General features: G+C 39.1%; 1 protein-coding gene across 6 annotated transcripts in view; it reads right to left on the bottom strand.

The window, feature by feature from the left end:
- The window catches only part of LOC138738909 (cilia- and flagella-associated protein 47-like), a 614550-nt gene that overhangs the window by 411046 nt on the left and 178316 nt on the right, over positions 1 to 25188 (bottom strand). For all 6 annotated transcript variants that reach the window (XM_069890090.1, XM_069890093.1, XM_069890088.1 and 3 more), the window contains 6 exons: positions 20339 to 20583; positions 12375 to 12505; positions 7930 to 8052; positions 6328 to 6459; positions 6143 to 6220; positions 2741 to 2885 (listed from right to left, as the gene is read on the bottom strand). In XM_069890090.1, coding sequence (XP_069746191.1) covers positions 2741 to 2885; positions 6143 to 6220; positions 6328 to 6459; positions 7930 to 8052; positions 12375 to 12505; positions 20339 to 20583 — 854 coding nt within the window. The remainder of the gene's footprint in view (positions 1 to 2740; positions 2886 to 6142; positions 6221 to 6327; positions 6460 to 7929; positions 8053 to 12374; positions 12506 to 20338; positions 20584 to 25188) is intronic.

Raw genomic sequence — 25188 nt, 5'->3', positions numbered from 1 at the left:
AACTTCTGGATACACAAAAGTCTTTCCAAATTTAATAAGACCTCATCAGCATTTTAATCAATTTTAAGCCCTACAACCAGCCAATCAACCAGACTGACCTCCGAGGTAGCTGCTGGGCATTCACGTTAGTGGTAAAAAGCCCCAACTAATGAATATTGAAAACCAGCAATTAGAAATTAGAGGAATTATTGGAGTTGACTCGAAAATATTGGGCAGAAGGTCATACAAAAAAAGTCAGACAGTAAATCAGCAGAGAAATCACCTGCACCTTCAAGTTGTGCAGATATTACTACCTTCTCAGCAGGGGTTAAAACCCACTCCCTGCCCTGGAGGCAGTTAGAAATAATGTAACTTGCTTCATGCTTCATGGTTTTTGCATTTCAAAGGGTTCAATAAAATTAATGCAATACAATCTACCTTCAAGAAATTATTTTTATTAACATTTTGACCTTTGATGCTTTGTTCAATATTGTCTTTATTACCATTGACATCAAGTCAATGGTCCATACTTTCCTCAATTAATTATTTACATGGCATGGTTTGCACAGAGGTTAACAAAACGTGATTACAGTGCCAGCCACCTTGGGTTTGAATCCAACACTCTCAGTAAGGAATTTGTACGTTTTCCCCATGAGCTGCGTGGGTTTCTTCCAGGTGTTCCTGTTTCCTCCCACCTTCCAAAAATGGACAGAGTTTATGGGTTAATTGTTGTCTTGGGGCAGCATGGGCTTTGGGCTGGAACAGTCTGTTAACGTGCTGTAGCTTTAAATTTTAAAGGTAGGAATTACATTTGATGTTTAACTCATGTGTATCTACTTATTTATATCCCCCAACTCAGTTTCCTTGGTGTCTTCCAACTGGATCTGAATGTGGGATTTTGTTTCCTCAATACAGGCCAAATTGATCACTATTTCCTTTTTCTCCATCATAACTGTGGAATGAAAGGCAGTTTTGTAATCTCCTCATTTTATTTAGTGGCCCTATTTAAATAGGTTTTCCAGCTATTGTCTCAGGATCATTGCATTCCAGCAACGCATCAACGCATCATCCTGGGAATGCAAATTGCCTAAACTTTCGCAGAATAGCATACCACCACTAACGGAGGGATGGTTCACCCTGATTAATCTATTTAATGGTGAAACACTATAATTAAAATTCAGACATCTTGGCCCAATTTGATCAAAGCAAACTTCATTACACCTTTCATTATGGAGCAGATTTCGAAGAGTTTGCCTGCAAAGAAGGGAAAAGTTATGCAATGCCACACAGTAAATAGACACTGATTGTTTGCACAAGGCTAATTTGTCAATAGTTTTGCAGTTTTGATATTGATTAGATAGGTGCTCAAAAAGAGTAAATAATTAGTCAAGGAACAATAGATGCATGATTGTTTTGAATTACATGACCAAGTTGACCATTAACAGTTTCATTCAACAAAATATCAATGTAATGGACAAGAATATTTGGCCTTGCTTTAGATCTCCCATGAAGTACAGTGGTTGGCACGTAGGAAACTGATGACTTCTTGGAATGCATGGCAAACGCTGGGACAATTGCTCGATATAATGCCAAGCACCAGATATTGACTGAAATATATCAGCAAATGGACAGACTGCAGTTCACATGCTCAAGCTCTGTGCTGCTGATCCACCAGCCTTCCTGAAATAGATTGCTGGAGAAAATTCCAATTGGGTCAATTTTATTCCCCCAAAGCCAGTTATAGCATAAATGCTGCACCATCAACAAGATCTCTACATTCTTGGCATTGGTACTTATCAAAATGGGTCAGGACCTGAACAAGAGTACTGGGATCTAAAATGGATAGCATGCGTCCTTAACTTTATGCAATTATTCCCACAATCTTGTTCCAGTCAAACCTCATGCAAACTTCTTGCATAGACTGGAATTAAATTGAATGTAAAGAATTCAATGAAACAATAACATTCTAATTCTCTTGTCTTTCTCAGAAAGTATTATAAAAACAGTGAAGAAAATATTAGGGAAGTATTTTCAGTAATAACCACAAATCTCCTTGGCAATGTAATGAAATGTGTAAATGTTAATTGTTTCGAGACTATATTGTTCTATATTACAAGGCAGAACAGAAAAGTTTTAACTCAAATCGCACAAAATCATTTAGAGCGCATTTTATTCCCGAAGTCCCACTTATGCAAAAAGTATTAAAAGAATAAGACAAAATATTGCATCATTCAGTATAATCTTATCACATGGAATTTTTGATTAGATGTGCATACAGGTTAATTTTGGGTGATAATTGTACTATTTGGCAATAAGATCAACATGGCACTAATCCACTCACAGCAAATCATGCAATCTATGGACAAAACAATTAAAATCATCAAAAAATTTCAATAAAAACCCAGAAAGGCCCTTTGATCTTTTTGCCCACTTGCCCACATGAGACGCTCTAGAATTTATGAATCGTAGCATCAAAGAAATGAATACAAGAACCATTAGATCATCGAATTGTTATGGTAGAGGAGAAGACAATTGACATAGGAGGTATTCAGCATGCTGATTAGCATAAGCAGGACACAGACTCAAAGACTCAAAGTACTAAATCAGCCAACCAATAATCATTGGACTGCGGACATGACACTTTCCTGTTCTTTCCTTCAGATCTTCCTCAGAAATCCAAGAAAAATATTCAGTTTCTAATAATTTAATGTAACTGTTATTAACATGGAAATTAGTAACTTCATCATATTTATAAATGTACCAGCAGATTCTTCAAACTTCAGCGAAAAATCTTTGTATTTCGAAAAATCAAATTCAAGCTTGATAGGTGATTCTGTCAAATTCGATAAAGTGAATGGAATCATTGAAGTCGAACCCCAGTAGATGCCATAGAACACAAAATATTTCTGCAGAGGAAGAAAATTTAATGAAATACAGGTCATAAATCCTCACAAATAAGTCAGTCATAGTTTTATGGAGTTATTTGCTGAAATCAATTTTTTTTTTAAATTAGGCATGGAAATATAGTATAATATTTACTCAGCAAGAGTTCCATCAGATTGTTGTCCAACATCAGAGCAGAGTTGCATTGAAACATTAATGTTTTGCCAAGATTTACTCATGCTTTGGTTGCATAATTACCTTTATAAAACTGTATAATGTTTGTAAAACCAATCTGGAGTACTTTACCAAATAAATTGTAATACTAAATTCTCAAAAAGTTGACTTCATCGGTGTATACTAAGATTTCTTGCTTTGTTTAATGACAATCAAAATACTTCTGTCGCATTTACATTGCAGCCACTTTTTCAAAACAGCATGTTCCTGTTCGGCTGAAGAGCAAGGCGGACACTTGGAATAAAACACTTATAACAGAAGGTGATTTTAACTTCTCTTGGATTCTCACAGTCCAAAGGAGTTAGGTGGGGTGGAATTTATGAAATGCAATGAGAATTTTCTCAAACAATATGAAGATGGCCCAACTGGAGAAGAGGAAATGTTGGGACCAGTGACCATAACTCAGTTAGCTGTAAAATAGTGATAGAAAAAGATAAAACTAATACACAAGTTAAAGACTGTCAAAATCAAGCAAATCTTTTCAGCCATGCAGGAGATCACTGAAGAAGGAATTAAGGAGATCAAGGATAGGGTATGAGATGACTCCAGCAGAAAATATAAAGAGATTCTACAAGTATATTAAAGACAAAAGAGTAATTAGGGAAAGAATAAGACCCTTTAAAGATCAAGGTCACAAATGTGTGGAGCCACAGGAGATGGATAAGGTCCTGAATGAGTATTTCTTATCTGTATTTACTGTGAAGAAAGAGATGGAAGCTTGGAAACTGAGAAAAGTAAATACCAATAAACCGAAGAAAGTTTACGTTATGCAAACGTAGATGCTACAGATCTTAAAATGCATAAAGATGGATAAATAAATCCCCAGGGCCTCATACTCTCAGATGTTATGGGAAACTTGGAAAGAAATTTCAGGAGCTCTGGCAGAGATATTTGCATCATCATTAAGCATGGGTAAGGTGCCAGAAAACTGGAGGGTGATTAACATTAAGTCTTTATTTTATAAAATGGCTGTAAGGATAATCCAAGGAACAACAGGCCATGATCTTAATATTGGTCATGATTAAACAAATGGGCGTAATTCTGAGACAGGAACAATTTGCATTTGGAAAGGCAGGGACTGATTAGTCAGAGTGGTTTTGTGCGTGGAGAAATAGTGTCGCATGAACTCAAATGAGTTTTTGAAGAGGTGACCAAGAAAATTGATGAGGTGTGGGCGGTAAATGTTGTCTGCATGGATTTTAGCAAAGCTTTTGACAAGGTTCTACAAGAAAGGCTAGTCTGGAAGGTCAGACTGCATAGGATTCATTGTGGGCTGGCAATTGTATACAGAATTGGCTTGATGGAAGAAGACAAAAGGTGATGGTGGAGGGTTGTTACTTAGATTGGAGGCCTATTCTGAGTGGTGTGTCATAGCAATTAGTGCTGGATCCATGATTGTTTGTCATCTAATATTAATGGCATGGATGATAATGTAGTACACATGGCTTGTACATTTGCAGATGACACCAAAATTAGAGATGCTGTGGAGAATGAAGAAGGTTACCTGAGATGACAACTGGATCTAGATTAACTGGGAAATGGGCCAAGGGAAAGACAGATGGAATTTAATATGGAGAACTGTGAGGTGCTGCACTGAGGTAGGCTAATCCTGTGCAGGGTGTGCACAGTGAATGGTGGGTTTCCAGGAAGTGCTGTTAAACAAAGTGTTAAGGGCACAGGTGCATAGTTTTATGAAACGGGTGATGCAGATAGACAAGGTGATGAAGGCAGCATTTGGTATATTTGCCTTCATATTCAAGGGACTGAGCAATGGAATAGAGATCTCATTTGAGACATTGGTGAGACTGCAAATTTGGTCAACTACACAGTACATCATTCAGCTTATAAGCGTGCAGCAAAGATTGAGGAGAATGCTACTGGGATAAGTAGACTTGAATTCTCAAGGAAGGCTGGATTGGCTGGGACAATTCTCCTTGGAGTATATAGGAGGTTAAGGGAGGATCTTATGGAGTTTTATAAAATCATGAAGGGCATAGATAAGGGAAATAGCTGTCATTTTCCTAGAAAAGGTGAATCTAAACCTGGAAGGCACAGATTTAAGTTGATTAAGGGAAAATTTAAAAGGGACACAAGGCATCTTCTTCACAAAGATGCATGGAACAAGCTCCCACAGGAAGTGGTACAAGCAGGACAATTGTCATATTCAAGACATTTTGACAAGTATGAAGATGGGAAAGATTTAAAAGGATTTGAATCAAACACATGCAAATGAGACTAGCTTGTTAGAGATGGATATTGCATCAAAGAGCCTGTTTCTATGCTGTTCACATGACATCATTTCTGTCTTTATTCATTGGCTCCACAAACACAAAACTGAGAGTTTAATCAGGAAAAACACACAAAATGCTGGAGGAACTTAGCAGGCGATAGACAGTCAAAATTTTGGGCTGAAACTCTTCAACAAGACTCACAAAAAACTCTTTATTTTTGGCCCTGTTGGAGGGTTTCAGTTCAAACATTGACCATCTATTGCCTTCCTCAGATGTTGCTTGACCCACAGAGTTTCTCTAACATTTCGCGTATTGCTCCAATTTTACAGCATCTGAAGTCATTCTTGTTTGCCTGATGAATTAAACATGCAGCAGTGTCATTTTCTTTTCTAATTTCCAACTTCCAGCCAGCCAACTAAAAGTTGCCAGCTAGCAGCTGAAAATGAGAGAATTATAACCCCATGAAATCCCAAGATCTGCAATTTTCAGATATAGCCATATATGGGCAATGTTCTCATCTGCCATGCACGTACAGCTGTTTAAATATGCAAATGTAAGCATCAAATAACTGTACAACTTCAAATTAAGTCCATGAACAAGTGGAATGGACTCTGTTAATTTTGATTATTTTAACCACAGTATTTCAAAGGACAATTAGCTTCGAAAGTAAAGGATCCATTGATTTTTTTTTGTTCTTCTAAAGCAGTTGTTTTCAATTTTTTTCTTTTGAAAACCACTTTTTCTAGAGTCAAGGTACAGGATCTGAACTCAATGATACATGATTCAAATGAAGGAGAAACCAGTTACATACTAACCAGATCAATTTCAGCCATTGGTTGTACCACTGATCCCCCAACCCGTAGTTTCAATGCATTTGAATTGCGAATGTCCACCTGACAAAATATCATAAATATTTAAATGGAAAACACTGAATTTCAGCATTATAAACAATCTTAACTGTAAAAATAATATTGCTGATTTGTTTTTCATCTAAGTTTACCTTTAGTCTGGTATCAAATTTGAACTTTGTAGTTGGGTGAAAGAAAATTTTTAAACATGTGGAACCTCCAACAGGTACTACGCCATGAGTAGGAATTACCATCATTCCAGGCACAGGATGAACATTGTTGATCTTTGATGAAAAAGATTGAATTTAAAATCATACTCACTGTTAAAATTGCAACTATGCATTGGGTTACTTTATGAATGAACAGAATTGAAAAGTTGAGAAGTTACATTGGACATGTACAGTATAGCTTTGATGAGACCATATTTAATGTATTGTGTATAATTTGGTCTCCATATTGTAAAGTTGATAATAGGGGCACAGGAAAGAATGCAAAAATATTACAAAAATAAAACCAGAACTTAAGAGAAACTTATCAGAACCTTTGAAGAAGTTGAACTGAGACACAAGAAAGATCTTAAATAGATGAAGGGATTTGAATGACTCTACTTCTGGGAAAGCCAAATTTGAAATCTTAATAATCATAAATCCATTCAGGAATTCAGGATAAAATTCTATCCACTCAGTGAAAGAACATTGGACTGAAAGGAATACAATGCTGAGGGTTTTGATAAAATCAAGGAGACACATTTGCACCAATGCAGTCATTAATGTCGTAGAGGAAGTGTTAAGGTGTGGTATCCAAGAAGGATTGGAATTGTGGCTGTTCCTTATATCTGACAAAAATAAAAAAGATGTCACTGAGGTCTACATGTGTGCCCATGATCTGGGGGAAGTGGGAGGAGTCAAAGGAGAAGTTGTTAAGATTGAGGCAAGTTCCACGAAGTGAAGAAGGTGGTTTGAAGGACTGGATAGATCTGTGTTCAAGCATAAAGCTCTGAGGTCTTCCTCATGGGGAATGGATGTGTACAGGTTTTGCACATTCAAGATGGTGGGGTCAAAAAAAAAAATCAGAATTCTTCAAAGAATTTAATGTTTCTTGCTCAAAGGTTTATTGGAAAATGAATTACATTTTCTGATGTGGGTTAAACCACAATATTATTCCTGAAATTATTTTAATTATATGCTTTGCAGATTTAAATTTCAACTTTTAATTCCCACATTAGGAAATTATACAGACCAGTTTACACTGTTTAGTGATGAATTCTTCATGTAGCTTTTGTCAGTCTCTTCAAGCTCAGTTGATAATTATCATTGAAATGTTCATTTTACAAAGAATAAATTGCAAGATCAATGTCTCTGCTCAGGACTCCAATTTCCAATTACCTTGTATTTGCTTATGCCCCAACCCCGAGCAACACCATACCTACTCTTTTTAATGTTGGCAGCAATTCCCCTTTCACTATTTCAAAAATATCAAAATAGGTCTGCACTACATTGTGGGCTGAAGGTCCTGTGCTGCACTTTAATGTTCTATATCATGCGTAAAATTTGTTTTTTATTGAATTGCTTCCCTCCAATTCATTTGATCCAATGTTATTTTTGTGAAACACTGGAATTTAATTCTGTTAAACTCTTTGTAATTTAAACTAAAATTTAAAATTTTTCGTTATCATACAAAATTCAGCAATAGTTTTGCAAATACTTATCTAAATTTCACAATAGACTCAATTGAAAACTAATTTAATGACATACCTTAAAGTATGCATGGTTTTGCCCATAATTTTTGAGAAGAGCTGTCTTCATTGCACTTAAGTTTAAGGCAGCAGAATTAAAAACCACACGATTCTCAACAAAGCGAACATTAATGTGACCAAGCTTTAAATGAAAAAAAAATAACAAAGTGGTTTTGATTAATAATAGTTCAAGACATGCAAATTTATATACCATGTCCTATAGGTACTCGGACAAATCTGAAATCTGACAGATGTAACAGGTGGTTGCACAGTTGTTGAAAAGTTCAACACTGGACTTTGGACCAAATCAGAAAATATAAAGGCTCAATGCAGGGAAATGGAGCCCCATTTTTTTGTACATTATTGAAACAAGATTGAAGTCTTGTGAGTTACATATATAAAGTTAGATGTACATTCTGGGTGCCCGACATATTTGATTGCCTTCACATATGAAGTGCACAGGGCATACGCAGTGTCATCCAATAGCATGCAATGCACATTTTGAAGTTAGATCATTTTAAATGCAAAGAGTGACCTTGGACCTTCTTTGTGGCGCCAGCCATGCCCACAACACGTAGGCATCACTCCGATTATCTCTGCAGTGAAATGGCATCCTTGAGGCAATAACAGTTCTCCATGACTACCACCCAGTGGCACTGACCTCCACCATTGTGAAATGCTTTGAGCGTCTGGTGATGAAACACTTCAAAGCGCACCTCCCAGAGACACTGGACCCATTTCAATTCCCCTACAGATGGAACCATTCCACTGATGATGCTCTAACCTTGTTGCTCCACACTATTCTGTCAGATGAGGAAAACAACACCTCATACACCAGACTTCAGCTCGGAGTTTAATACAATCATTCCCCAGAAGAATGTGGAGAAGCTGTCATCACTGGGACTCACACCCCTCTCTGTAACTGTAACTGGATTCTGTACTTACTAATGGAAACACCATAGTATGTCCAAGTTGGCAGACATGATGACGAACATGATCATACTGCGCACTGACATACCTCAGTTCTGTGTACTCAGCCTGCTCTTGTTCATGCTACTGCAACACCAGATCCAACAGAGTCATCATGTTTGCAGAAGGCATTTCAGTAGTTCGCCTCATCAGCACAACAATGACTTGTTTGTGAAATGGTGCAAGAATAACAACCCGAGTCTCAACATGGACAAGGCAAAGGAGATGATTGTGGACATCAGGAGGAATAGGGACAATCAGCCTCCACTATACATTCATAGCTCAGTAGTGGAGAGAGAGAAGAGCATCAAGTTCCCGAAATCCACTTAAGAAATGACCTATTCTGGATATACAACATCTCTTCACTTGTTAGGAAAGGACAACAGTGACTGTATTTCCTGAGAAGATTGAGGTGGGCATCCTGAAGTCCATTTTCTACAGGATCCCCATTGATAGCATCCTGGCAGGTTGCATCACAGTGCTGTATGGTTGCTATGGAGCAAGAGTGGCCAAACCCCATAATCGTGAGCCACATATGGCTCTTTGACATATAATGCGTGACTCGAGGAAATATGTTGGTTGAGACAGGAATCATACAAGCCGGTGCTCACAATGGTAGTGTTAGTGGGTGTGCCTTGTGATTGTGGCATGTTGTGAGCTGTGTAATCATAATCAGCACAGTGTTAGTGTGATCCAGGTCACTCATCCTTCAGAGCTCCTGATGCCCCAGCCGTCCACCCACCTGAGCCCCCAACACCCCAGATGTGGACTCTTGTTTAAACCCAGACCCCCTGCCCAACCAAGTTCCTGATGTCCTGGCCACTCACCAATGCGAGATCCCAGTCCCGACCATGGACTCTCACCAAACATCCAACTGCCCTCCCATTGAAGCTCCCAATGCCCCAGTCACACCCATCAGAGCTCCTGATATCCTGACCACGGACTCTCACCAAGGCCCCATCCGCCCACCCATCCGAGCAACAGTCTCCCTTTCCTCGATCTCTCTGTCTCTATCTCTGGAGACAAACTCTCAACAGACATCTTCTACAAACCCACCACACCCACATCTACCTCAACTACATCTCTTCACACCTGTCCCATTAGGATCCCATTTCATTCTCTCAATTCCTCCATCTCCATTGCACCTGCACCCAGGACAAGGACTTCCATGCCAGATCATCAGAGACTTCCTTCTCCTTTCCCTCTCCCACTATCAACTCAGCACTCACTCGCATATTCTCCATTACTCGCACATCTTTCCTGGCCCATGTGCAACAAGGACAGGATTCCTTTTGTCCTAACCTACCACCCCACCAGCCTCCACATACAACACATCCTCCTCCACCATTTCTGCCACCTACTAAGTGATTCCACCACTAGACACGCATTCCCCTCATGCCTCCTCTCTGCCTTCTGCAGGGACCGCTCCCTCCATGACTCCCTTGTCCACTCCTCCCTACCAATCATCCCCTTGGTACCTACCTCTGTGATCGCAGGATAGACTCCTCTTGCACCCACACCTTCTCCCTCACCACCATTTTGGGGCCCCAAACAGTGTTTCCAAGTGAAGCTTCCAAGGGTCATTTATTGCATCTGGAGCTCCTGTTGTGGTCTCCTCTATATTGGAGAGACTGGGTGCAGACTGGGAGATCACATTGTTAAGCACCTCAGCTCTGTCCACCACAATAGTGTGGATGGCAGTGGCCACCCATTTCAATTCCCCATCCCATTCCCGTGCTGACATGTCTATCCATGGTCTCATGCACTACCAGATTGAGACCACCTGCAAATTAGAGGAACACCTCATTTTCCAACTGGGCACCTCCAACCAGATGGCATTAATGTTGCTTCTCTAGCTTTCGTTAAACCAAACCACTCCTCCCACCCCCCCACCCCATCGCCTTTTCTAATCTCTCTCTCTCCCTTTTCCCTGTATCCTTTCACACAGACAAAATCAATTCTCACCTCTCCCCTTATCATAGACAATTAACACTTTTTTTTGTTCTAGACTCCTCCCCCAGCCAACACAGTCTCTATTCTGAGAGAACTTGTATTTTGCTTATTCCACTTATTCTTTACTTATTCCTTGAAGAAGGGCTCAGGCCAGAAATGTTGGCAATATATCTTTGCCTCCTATGGACAGTGAAAGACCAACCGAGTTCCTCCAGCATTTTAGTGTGTTTTTACTCAAGTTTACACAAGTATCAATTTTGACATCCCCAGATCATCCAACAAGATTGTCAGCTTGAACAGTTTCCATTTCATCAATCTGGTTATAGTACAAAAGGATGCTTATGTAATCTTAGAAAAAATTCTAACACAACTGTTAAAATATTTGCATTGGGCAGTTCACTCCCCATGATGTAACTGATCTGATAGTTCGGAAACCAGTGATACTCCTTAAAAAACCAGGCACGTTAGGAATCCGAGCAGTGCAGTTCAGGTGAGTGTTTTTGGCATATGATAACTGAAGTATTATTCAGCAAGGAATCCAACTGATACATATGTGGTTCTATTTAATCAGAAATGGAGGCACACTTAAGAATGCTCCATCCAGGAGTTCCATTATGTTTCTTTGTGCTATGTTTTGAGCAACAGTGGACAGCACTGAAACTTGGAGGGCTAGCAGATTGCAGATAATCAGAGCATTTAAAATGTCAAAACATTTAATTTTTTAAAAACGGCAAAGGGATGTCAGCAAAATAGCAAAGATGGCTGCCACAAAAACCTCAAGGTCTGCAGAGAGATCCATCCCTGGCACAAGTCCAGCTCAGGAGCAACCACTGAAGGAGAGAGATTCAGTGGTAATGAAGCTCTCTCTAATAAATTAGATGCCCAAATGGAGGAGTTTACCCTGTCATCTCAGGACTTAAAATCATGTTCAAACAGTTGGCCACTCAAATGGCTGCCACGGAGGAGCATATTGGGATGGTAGAGGACCAAATAACAGAGATGGGCTCCTCCCTTGAGATGCTAAAGAACAATGACTTCCTGCTGGTAATAATATTAAAAAATAAAGCAAATACATTTCAAGTCACAGCTATGTGATGTAAATTAATCAAAAATATAAATAATGGAAAAATAAAAACAAACTACTTCCACTTGTTCCATTTTCATTCCAGCTTGGTGACTGTATGAGACCACTCTCCAAGTGCCCTGATATGAAGTGCATCTGGACAACCAATCTACAACTCTGAACTCAACCTCATCTCTAGCCACCAAACTAGAAATAAGATGCATTGGCATCTGACTGCGTGCATCCCATACAAGTCAATGACACGCTCAATAGCAGACAATAAATGGCAGGTGCCTCTGCAAAATCATATCCTACATCAGAGTATGATCTAGCCAAGTGCATCAAGTAGATAAGCCACCTTTTATCAAACAAAGGGAATCTGCATTCAGTGATAAATTATATAAACAAAGGATATATTTCAATTCCATTCATATAAAAGAACTTAAAAATGATCTGCACAATTAGATGTAATCTTGTACCTCAACAACACACTTCAATCTGGTCTTTGCCCCGTCATGCACAATAAGATCAAATTCACCTTTCCCAGGGGAGAAGAACGATGGATGCCAGACTACTTCACATTCCAAATCACTGAATGCATCCACAGTGCCTACAGAATATAATAGAACACAATTAGTTTCTGAAAGCACATAGCAATGGTATAAATGAGGAATTAACTTTACATTTCAAGTGAGATGATGTATATTTTTTCAGTGTACCTCAAATGATTACAAGAATGATCGAAAAATATTACTGAGAAGGAGACAATTAACTATGTACAAAAGGGTTAAAATGACTCTCCCACAGCACTGTTAGTTTTTTTTTCCTTCAAAAATTAATATGCTGGGAGTCACATGATGTAATGGAGATAAGAGGGCACAAATCCCAGGGCTCCTCAGAAAAATTCAGTTAAACACTGTTAAAAATGCTCAAAATTGCCTTTAAATTAGCTGAACAACTAAAGCAAGAAATGAAGATTCAAGCGAAAGGAAAAAAAACAGGTACTGACTATAATTCAACCTTAATAGTCAAGTTCATCCCAGCAATGGGAGATTGGCAAAACAGCAAGATGGTGGCCATTTAAAACTGTAAAAACACAAAATCATCTTTAAACTAGTTACATGCCTAGAACATGAGAAAGAAACACGGACTTAAACAAAGAAATACAGTAACTGACCAGAATCCAGCTTTGATAGTGGAATCCATCTCAGCAAAGGGATGTCAGCAAAACAGTAAGATGGCTGCCACAAAAGCCTCAAGGTCTGCAGAGAGATCCATCCCTGGCATGTCCAGCTCAGGAGCTCTCTGAAGGAGAGAGATTCAGTGGTAATGAAGTTCTCTCTAATAAATTAGATGCCCAAATGGAGGAGTTTACCCTGTCCATCTCAGGACTTAAAGTCATGTTTAAACAGTTGGCCACCCAAATGGCTGTCATGGAGGAGCACATTGGGATGGCAGAGGACCAAATAACAGAGATGGGCTCCTCCCTTGAGATGCTAAAGAACAATGACTTCCTGCTGGTAAAAGTGGACCAGCTAGAAAATTACAGCAGGTAAAACAATGTCTGTATTGTTAACCTCAAGGAAGGGTCTGAGGGAAAGGATGTTGCAAAATTTTTTAAAAGATAGATCCCAGATAATCTGGGACGAGAAGACTTTAATGAACAAATAGTGTTTGAAAGAGCCCATCGAGTCTCTGCACTTGGCACATCTGTGGGCCAGAGACCAAGACACATACTGATAGGTCTGTTGAGGTATCAGGACCAAGATAAAAATCTAATGCGAGAGAAGACAAGGGCCCCATTACGTATGACAACGGGCCAGAGTTATGTTTTCCTGATCTAAGTGCAGGTCTAATGAAGCAGAGAAGGGAGTTCGACCAGGTAAAGAAGAAACTTGGTCTAAGAATACCCATTTGCCTTGTTTCATCCAGCAACACTGAGGGTTGTAAACCCTGATGGAAGGAAAAAATTCTTCAAGGTGCCCAGGGAAGCAATGACACTCTTGCATAATTGGCCAGGAGGAAAATAAAATGGCGAGCAAAAGCAGGTGGAGGAAAATTGGATAGGCAATCGTGGTCCTCACGAATTGCCGAGAATTTGTGCCTTAAACTGTAGTCAGTTTTCCCACCTACAATAGATAGGAGAGTTCCAATATAAACCAATTTAAAGTGACTAGTTTTTTTTATGGCGACTGATTTTCACAGTAATTGTTTCTTAGTTGAGCATTTTGTTTTTAAAAAAAAAGCAATGTTACATTCAACATTGAAAAATTTTATGTAATAGTTTATATTTTTGAGATAGGAGCCCTGGGCAGGGTAAAATGTTACTCAGATATGCTATACTTAGTGAGTGCAAATATGCACATCCCAGTCTAATGGGGGAGGTAATGTTGAATGTTCACAGGTCGACATTGGAAGTGGGGGGGGGGGGGGTTAGGGAGGGCTTTTTATTTTTATTTTTAGTCTTATTTTTAAATTTGTTAACCATGTCAGTGCTGTTGTTAACCAGCATGGAGATTCTACAGGAGGTCATGTGTATGTGGTGGGTGGGTGGGTGTGAGGGGGAATGGAAAAGTTAAGAGGAAACAAGTCTTAGCTCACCTGAAAAAAAAAGAAAACCGATATTCCCTTTGAACAAGAAACCCACCTTACTACACAGGAATGTAAGAAACTCAGGAGAGAGTGGACATGTAATATCATCTTACAATTCCAAAGCCAGAGGGGTAGCCATCCTGATAAACAAAACATAACAGCAACAATTGGAGAAGCTATAATTGATCTTTCAGGCTGATATGAATTAGTTAATTGTCAGCTTTACAGATGTCATGGGGTATTTTTTGAACCTATACACACCTAATTATGATGATGAATCCTTTATTAAAGATATGTTCCTCAAGGTTTCAGGGGACGACAAAATATACTTGCAGAGAGTGACTTCAATTTTTGTTTGGACCCTATTCTGGACAAATCAATGCAAACAGTATCCAAAATAAAAATGACCTGTAATGAACCACACGTAACAAGCAGCAATAGTCAATGAACCAGACAGTGTTTAATTTTAAAACAATAATTTTATTTCTAACTCTTGAACTACAGTCTTAACTTTTAAACTATCCTTAACACTAAATCTATCCCCAACTATGCATCTTAGTTATACCCAAACCATTACACAGTTCAGGCCAAAATTTAGAAAGCTACTTTAAAGTTCAGACTTTTAAAGCATGGGCCTTTGAAATTTGATGCCCAGAATTAATGTTGAACTGATGAAAAGACTGGAGTTCTGGCTGCTACAGGCTCACAATTCTCCTTGCGTTGCCTTTGAAGAAACATCCATCCGCATAAGCTGTGGTTACAACACTCCTGGTCCTTTTGTAGGTGAGGCTCAAACTGGGCAGCCTCAATGAAGCTTCCAAGATCATGGCACCAGTCTCTCCAAGTGACCCTCACTGTTAGTCACACTCAAAATTAAGCACTTTGCTTCCCAAAAGACTATTCTGGGACAGGTAAATCCACCAAAAAGGCTCAGTCGTTCATAGAATATGCTTTGCTCTGAATTCCACAAAACAGCTGGCAACAAGAGCCTTCTTTAAAAAGCTGTTTTCCTTTCAGCAGTCAGAATGGTTCTCCCCAAGCAAAATTACAATGTCTTTGCAAATGCATTGAATCTGTGACAAGCCTTCCTTCAGTTCTTCCAATGTATCAAATTGTCACTGGGCTGTGAATTGCATTGTGATGGTGCTTGTGTGAAATGTTAAACGTTAACTATGATCATTCAGTTCCTCCTGTCTACACTATCCCTTACAGTGATGGTCCTATTTTACTAAAACAGGAGCTCATAATAGGCTAAACCACTTTGGTTTTATGAAAGATCTTAATTTGACATATATGGAAGCAAACACACCCTCGAACTTGGGACTTTTCCTTTTATTCCACACCTCACTACTTCCATACTAGGATTGATCTCTTTTTGTTATCAACACAATTAATTTACAGAACATTAGAATCTGAATACCCATATAGAACCTTGTCGGATCATTTGCCTCTGACTCTCTCTATTCTGATGATGGAAAAATCAACTAATTCATACAGAGAGCATCTGAATTCTCTCCAAAAAGCAGAATTTTGCCAATTCATTACCAATCAGACGAAGTTGTTCTGTGTGATAAACTGTCCCTCTGCTCTGTATAGTTTTATTCAATGGGACACATTAAAAGCCTACTCTAGGAGATAGATAATCTCACACAAATAAGATATTAATAAGAAATATACTGCAGACATATAAGAACTGGAAACAGAAATTCTGCAATTGGAAAGGAAGTTTCAACAGTCCAGCTCCAAAGAATCATATAAAGTGCGTGTAAACAAAAAACTCAAGTACAGTCCACTGCACACTTACAAAATTGGGAAAAAAAACATTCTAAGAACTAAACAATGACATTATGAACCAGAAGAAAAAGCACATGAAGTCTTGTTCTGGCAATTGAGAGCAGAGGAGAGTTCAAGAACAATAAATTCAATCCAGAATGAAATGAGCTCAGTTTCACATAACCCAACAGAAATCAATGATACATTTAATCAGTGTTTAACAAACCTATATAAATGACCATTTGTATCTGAGGCAATATGATGTTAAACAAATGGAATTGTGAGATCTATAAAAATCGATAACCCTCTAGATTTTGCCTGAAATTAACCTGTTCCACTGTCTACAAAAGGGTGCGTTATCACTTTTGCACATATGCCCAAGAAAGTGACAGTAACTGGACTAAACGACTACCACCCAGTGGCAGTGACATCTACAAACATTAAGTGCTATGAGCGGGCAGGTGATGGAATGCATGAAAGCACACCTTCCAGTGATATTGGACCCATTCCTGTTTGCCTGCCATTATGAAATATGATAGCTCCAAAGTATCAGTCTAGAAGTCCATTCAGAGGATAACTAAAACTGCAAGAGGATTACTGGGGTCTTCCTTTCCCATGAAGGCAACATTTATTGGGAATATTACTTAAATAAGGCTCGAGAAATTATAGTCCATCCTTTACATCTAGCACACAGTATCTTTAATCTACTATCATCAAGAAGGAACTACAGGGGCATTCAAATCAGGACTGCCATGCTGGGGAATAGTTTCTTCTCACAGGCTGTGAGATTTAAATAACTGAATCCTGTAACCATGTAAACCATCCCAAATGTTTATAGTTATTTATTTTGATTATTTATGTGATCATTATGTACTGTATATTATGTGTTTTTTGTGTGCACCATGATGCTTTCATTGGGCTGTAGAAGTATAATCAGATGATAATAAACATGAACTGTCTGAATTGCCATCTGACATCGTATAATATATTCAAGTTTGCCTGATGATACACGATCATTGATATAAATTGCAAATGTCTGGCCTCTCAGAATTGATCACATTGATCACATTTCTCTGCTAATTTCAGTTATTTGTTTGCTTGATTTTCAGGATTTGGACATCAATGATAAAAACAAGAACAGTTGGCCACACTAAAATGCTCAGTCTCTTTTCGTGAACATGTTTACAATTAGAACTCCTGGCATATCTTCCTTTTCCTGGATGTGAAAGATGAGATTGTGGATTTGTGACTAAAGCTCCTCCCTGTCAAGGATATCATTTACTTCCAAGACACAAAACTTATGGCTGAGAAAAAAAAATGTCTTCCCTGCTGTCCTTGGCACTTAGATGAGATCAGCTGACAGCAGGAATCTCAAAGCAATGGAGAGATAACACTAGAATTGTCTCGAAAAAAAAATCTTCATCTTTGGAACTCAATGACTCTGTGAGATGTGCACAGCAGTACTGGATGTATAAGACAATGGAAAAATAATTGAAGCCCAAACTGACAGAGGTGGTCATTTAGTAAATAGTGTACATCTGATGAAATGAGCCATATGAGATCTTTCTGCTGCATCTCATTGGATAAGAGGTTTGATGGTGCATTCACATTTTAATTGGTTACATGAAGCCATCGAATATCATGCAGAAATGAAGCCATTTCCTATGATTCCTTTCATTGGATTTCAGAACTTTTAGCCAAATGCTTTCAGAGTATGTGGCTGGATGGCTTCCAATGCAGAGTCCAAAAGCCAGATGGTTTGTTTCTCATGTTGTACCATTCTTCATAATTTCCTAGATTAGTTTCCCTTCATCCTCTAGACTCAAGATAACTTCCAATAGCAATGCACGATACTGAATCATTCTGAAAAATCCATAGCCAACAGTGCAGTCAACATTAATTGGATAATCCGTTCACAATAAATAGCAGCCAGCACAAAGTTGGCATCTTGCCAGAGTTAAATTGAATGGTTTCGTGTGCTGTTTCAAGGATCCAGCTGTTTAACACTTAAAAAATCCTTTTCAATCAAGATGGCTGATTCAACCCAATTTAAGAATGCCATGATATGCACAACTAAATTGCACTACATGAAATAACTTGTGCTCAACATAGAAAAATGCCCTTCAGCAAATCAAGCTCATTCCTTCCATGAAACTTCTTCACCTGAAATAAACTGCCAGTAATCTGACTCTATTTTCTTAGGAGATGAATTAGTAGAAAATTTAAAAAGAAGATGGGACTCCATAGATTGAAGAAAAGAGATTATAGTATTTGTAATGGAGGATAAATATTTGGGAGAATTTGGTAAGATTTAGAGTAGGTTACATACATACACACATTTTAAAACAGATCTTATTTGAAATACTGAAGAATTCATATTCAGTAACATTGCAGGATCTTTGGAGACTTTTCTGCACATTTCACAAGTAAGTGCTAATTGAAATGATGGCATGAAAGACCATTGTTTAGAGGAGACAAACTGGCTGTTAAAAAGTACTTACAGTATGCTCACAGAAAGGTCACTCCTGGGATTTTTTATCTAAGACAAGGAGAAGAACTCCTGTGGTTTGCTGAAGAAGGTGGGGTTTTACAAGTGAGAGAGTCACATGGGCTTTCTGGCAGTCTCCGTTGGAGAGAGAGAGAGCGAGAGAGAGCGAGAGAGAGAGAGAGAGAGAAAGAGAGAGAGAGAGAGGAAGAGAAGACAAGCCCTCCTAGACAAACTCATGTGTATGTAATGTGTGTGTAAATTTAAGAAAAGTGACACTGAAAAGAGACTGAACAGTCACGGCTGAAACAAGCCAGGAAGAGCTGGTTGGAAACAGAAAGTTCCAGAGCAGTGGATGGCTGGAAGTGCTATCTGTCTGATGTTTCTCTTGGAATAAGCAGAGCAGAAAGGAACTCTGTGATAGCCTGAAGCAAGAGGTTACCCTAATAGGTCAAGTTTCATCAGCAAGATATTGAGGTGACTAATGGTGGTATCTCATTTGTGGAAATCCTGGAACAACAAATTTCTCACTGCAAACCCTACAAGAACCTTCCTTTCACTCACCAAAGCCTGGTGAACTTTATACATGTTGAATTCTGTGCACAGTATAAGAATTGCATACATCCAGAGAACTTGGAAGAAGGAGAAGTGAGATTGAACTGTGAACCAAAGAACATTTCTTAAATTTACACACAAACATTACATAAACATGCGCTTAGATTTAGAAGGAGGTTAATTAAGTATAGAAATAAGTTAAAGTTTGATTCTGTTTTCATGTTTAAAGTTGATTAAAGACAACTTTTGTTTTAAAAACCACTTGTCTTGATGAATGACTGTTGCTGCTGGGTTTTAAGGTCCTTTGGGCTCGAAACATATTATTTGGAAAAGTATCTGGTTAATAGGACAAAATAATATTTGCTTAACTTGCATTTTAGAAAACAATCTCATTATTTTTTATTATCTATTCTTTGCATTTCTCCAAACCACATTCCAGGGACTTTTTGTCAATGTTACTCGAGATGGCAGAGGTCGACAGCATCGAGTCCACGCTGCTGAAGATCCAGCTGCGCTGGGTGGGTCACGTCTCCAGAATGGAGGAACATCGCCTTCCCAAGATCGTGTTATATGGCGAGCTCTCCACTGGCCACCATGACAGAGGTGCACCAAAGAAAAGGTACAAGGATTGCCTAAAGAAATCTCTTGGTGCCTGCCACATTGACCACCGCCAGTTGGCTGATATCGCCTCAAACCGTGCATCTTGGCGCCTCACAGTTTGGCGGGCAGCAACCTCCTTTGAAGAAGACTGCAGAGCCCACCTCACTGACAAAAGGCAAAGGAGGAAAAACCCAACACCCAACCCCAACCAACCAATTTTCCCCTGCAACCACTGCAACCGTGTCTGCCTGTCCCGCATCGGACTTGTCAGCCACAAACGAGCCTGCAGCTGACGTGGACATTTACCCCCTCCATAAATTTTTGTCCGCGAAGCCAAGCCAAAGAAGAAGTCTCAAACACATTCACACAGGGTTCTGATTGATTTCCCTTTGAAGCTCCTCTTTCCCACCAAGTTCAGTTCATTTTTAAATAAGCTACCTCCATCAGGTCGGATGAAGAATGCCATTCCTGCTTCTGTGAGGATTGGATTCCAGCTGAACTGGGCAGGGTAGTTTCTTCTGTTATAGAGCCGCACTGTTGCCTTTAAGCCTGATTCATGCAGGAGTCCATAGCTTGGGGTCAAAACCAACTCCTTGGTTGACAGCTCAAGAGCAACACAAACCACTTTTGCACTTACTACCACAAGACCAGTGTGGGTCTTATTTATTGTGTAGGTAATTGATCTGCAAAATAAAAGAAAATTGGCTTAAGTTTCTGTGCTACCAATTTAAAAGTAATGTTATTGACATTGCATTTTTAGTTACTATGAACTATACTATTTATAATCTAATTATTTTGCAATATAATCTTTGACTTCTTATTAGTCCATTGCCTGGTTTAACCACAAACTACAATGGAAATTAAAGTTCAGCAAATATATTATTGTGACATGGGAAGGGGTTGGGGGGGAACCATTCACAAGAAGATTTGTAATTAACTATTCAATTGCTCATGAATTGCAACAAATGTTGATTTCTGTTCCACACCTGGATAATGAATCATTCCAAATCCATTTAAAGTATCAAAACAAACTTCCAAGATTCCACAAAATACTGGAGGTTGCAATCTCGGAGGTTCCATTTGGTTCAGCAGCATTCCCTGCTTTTTGATATGTATATCATTAATTTGTTTGTGTTTTCACAGAAGCCACAGTTAAAAATTTGTGGATTATAATTAAATTTGAGGGTGTAGTTGATGATGAGGATGTTGATACAGAAAAATGATAAAGTTTGCAGATGAGAAGAGGAATGATCACAAATCCCAAAATGACAGGACAACATACAGATGGCTAAGAAGGCAATTCAGATACTCTGTCCGGGGACAGAGCTTAGGAGCAAAAGATCACTGAGAACAGAGTTGCACAACAGTGCAAGTATTGCACATAATTGTAGTCAATCCACCTCAGGCAGGAAATGGAAAAAGTAGAGAGTAGATTTGCAAGTAGGTTGACAGGGTTGTAATTATTAAATTTATGCAAGGTGAATGTTTAGATTGGGAAGAATTAATGAAGATTTAATTTTTGATCATTACGTACATGGAAAGCTGAATTATCTTCACTGCACTGTATTATTCTGCTTTTTATGACTTCATGTTAAAATTAAAAATGAGTGAAATAAGTATAGTTCATTTCTGTAATGGTATTCAAATCATTGTTGATCAAACTTCAGAAATTGGTCATTCAGTTCATATTAATTTTGTGTACACTCAAGTTATTCAATGTTTCCTTGAAATCAAAGCTTTCAATACTTAAAACAGGCAAATCAGAAATGTCCTTTTAGAAGCTCTGTCAATATTTCAAATTATCAGTTCACTTCTAGAGTGAAAGTGTGATAAACCAAACTGTTTCATTGGGACATTAATTGCAAAATATGGTTTTTAATCAACATGGAATGGTGATTCAAAAATAATTAAGCTTGTTGCACTCAGTTCCAACCCCTAATTCTTATTCAGTAACCTGCAGAACATAAATTTTCAATTGTGCAGTTCAGAAAAAAACATCATCAGAACAGTCTGCTGAAATCAGTTCAAATCTTTCAGAGGAATCATTATTTTGGTGAACTACTGGAGCCTTTTAAATTATACAACAAGATTTTCAATTTCCAAACATCAATTATGTTCACAAAATATTCAGATAAAATATCCTTGTTGCTACTTTAAAATTACAAGGTTATTAAATTTTGTACGTGACATTTTTGGGTGGAAATAGTTAAAAGTATTAATGTTTATTTACATTGATAAAAAAATTGATTGATTGAAAGTTATCCATTACCAGAACATACAGTGCCTGGATTAATAAAATTCTACACCAAGTAAACCAGCCCTTTGACACAACGTGTCCATGGCGACCAAACTAGATCGGTTTATATCTCTCTGTACTTTTCCAATCACATGCCTGTTTAAATGCCTTTCAAGCATTTTAATTATTCTAGTTCTACCACTTTCTCTGGTAGCTTGTTCCATGTACACAGCTCCCTTTTAAATCTATTTTATATCCCTTTTATAACCTCTAGTTTTGTATTTATTCTAAGGAAAAGATATGACTATTTACCCTCATGATTTATTAATCCTTAGCTTCCTATACTCTTGTGAAAATGATCCAAGTCTATGCTGTCCCTCCTAATTTAAACCTACCTGTCCTGGTAACATTCTTGTGAATTTTTACCACATCCTTTCCAGCTCAACAAGACTGCACACAATGCTTTAAGTGTCATTCTCACCAACATCATGCAGAGATATCACACCCCTGCTTCTGTACTCATTCTCCTGACAGATGAAGACAAGCATTGCAAATGCCTTCTTAACCATCTTGCCTACTCATGTTGCTGATTTCAAGGAATTATGTATCTGAATCCCAAAGTCCCTTTGTTCCTCAATACTCTCAAGGGCATTATCATTATTGTGAACCTCTTGCCCTGGTCTAGCAACCAAAGTACAAAACCTTCCTCTTGTCAGAGTTAAATTTCTTGGCTCACTTTCTCAGTTCATCTGTAATCTCATATCACCTTCCTCACTATACCATCAATTTTAATGTCAGCCTCAAAGTTACTGAACACGTTACTACATTGTCAGAAAAGTAATTAATATAGACAAAAAACAGCAGTTGACCCAGCACCGATCCCAGCAGCACATCATCCCAGCTCCATCTATAAATTTAAAAAATGAAAGCACTGTGTCATAGGTTGGATCTCCAAAAAAAAAAAGGATCAAAATATACAAGAGAAATAGAGCATCTCGTGGTTTGGTGCCAGAATAGCAACTCTCCTCAGCTGTCAGCAAAGCCAAGCAGCTATTCATAGACTTCTGGAAGAGGGATGGAGTTCATGCCCCTTCCTCCTCATCCACATCAATGATGGAAATAGTTTTTAGTTTTAAGTTCTTTGGAAAAAATATCTCCAACAACTATACCTGGTCCCGCTACTTTGATGCAATGGCCAAGAAAGCCACTGTCAATAGAAGACTAAGGATACAGACTGTTCTTGTGCCATTACAACAGAAGTTTTTTTTCAAAATTTGAATAAATTGGTTAGGAAGTTTCTTTGGAAAAGTAAATTAGCCAGAGTCTCCATGGAAAAATTAACTTGGAAATACCATACTGGGGCTTTGCAACTTCCAAATTTTAAATATTACTATTGAGTGGCCCAGATGGAATTGTTTACTTCCCTCTTTGACAGAAAAGACAAACCTTCATGGGTGCAAATTGAACTGCACAAAATCGAAGAGAGAGTAGCAGAAGATCTTGTATATAAATGAGACACTAAAATCTACTTCTGGTGGAAAAGAAACACCTCTAATAAAACATTTTGAATATTTGGAATAAATTAAATAATTTAATTGGAACAAAAAGATTTTCAAAATACCCTCGACTCAAAATAGATTAATTTCTTTAACAATGGATAATAAGATTTGACATGCCTGGTCTCAGAAAGGGATCAGGTGCAGCACGTCGAATGATTCAAAGACTTGTTAACTCAAACCAAGGCTACAGTCGGCGGCAGTAGCAGGTAGGGGTCGGCCGCAGTTGGCGGTAAGCACAGCGGCAGGTAATTTCTCGGGGCCTGCGGGCTCGCAGGTTCCGTTGGGTGGGTGGGCTGCGTTGGATATCAGCATCACTGCGGCGAGGGTGGGGAGTTATGTGGGCAGAGTCTTCCGCAAGTGGTGCTTGCATCGTGACGTCAAGCATTGCCGCACGGTCGATCCCTTGCTCTCATTGGATGAGAGGTCTGAGGACGGGAGATTTGAATTTGGGGAACACAGTTGGGCCTCACATGAGGCACTGTGTTTGGCGATGGACATTTTAGACCGGCAGACAGCGGCGAAATGGCATTCTTCCCACACTTCTGGCATCGGGCCTTCCTCACCAGGCACAGGGATCTGCTGTACTTCTCCTTCCCACAGAAGTAGCACTTCAGGGCCGCGTTGGGCAGTGCGGGGGCATTGAGGCCATTGATGTGGCATGGGGAGGCTGGTTTAAGTACAGGATTTCTACTTTCATCATAACGAGGGTCCCAGCCCTGAGTATAAGCATCCATGGTTAGGGCTGCAGCCTCCATTGTTTCAGCGATTTTCACTGTCTTAACCAGGCTGTCTCCCCAATTCTCCATCAATTGTTGCCTCACCTCGTTAGATCGGACCCCAGTCACATAAGCATCTCTGATGAGGTTATCAATGATCCCAGCCGCAGTTTTTTCGGTGCATGCACATGCTTTCCCCAGTAACTGGAAAGGATGTGCCTGGAGATAGGCTCTGCAGGACTCACCGGGCTGCTGCCTCCTGGTTGCCAGCATGTGCCTGGCAGACCTTGTTCACAGGTTGTTCGTAGAGTCCCTTCAGCACATCCATGGCTTCCTTGTAGGAGGGTGCGTCCTGGATGATCTCGTAGACCCTCGAGGATACTGAGGACTTTAGCACTATTAGTTTGTCTGCGTCTTCCTCCATGATGGGGTCTGATCGCTGCAGGTATGCCTCAAAGCATCACATCCAGTGCCTAAAGTCACTCTGGGCAGTAGCCGACTGCACATCAATGCTGAGGCGTTCTGGTCGGAGCATTCGCTCCATCCTTTGAAACTTTTGTTGATTAAATTGCAGCGCGTCGAATGACTCAAAGATTTGTTAACTCAAACCAAGGCTTTAATCAACAAAAGACTGGAGTGTATTACAACACGATCGACCAGTCCAGACTGATCTGGGTCTGGTTAGGAGCAGCCCTTTATGACCTGCCAGTAGGCGTGGCTACGGCTCTCAGCCAATCACAACTATAAGAAAATATAAACAAATATACATTGGTGATA

This window comes from Narcine bancroftii, chromosome 7, assembly GCF_036971445.1.
Source record: "Narcine bancroftii isolate sNarBan1 chromosome 7, sNarBan1.hap1, whole genome shotgun sequence".
NCBI lineage: Eukaryota > Metazoa > Chordata > Chondrichthyes > Torpediniformes > Narcinidae > Narcine > Narcine bancroftii.
Note: the sequence above shows the minus strand (reverse complement) of the source record. Positions and strands in the feature narration are given on the sequence as shown.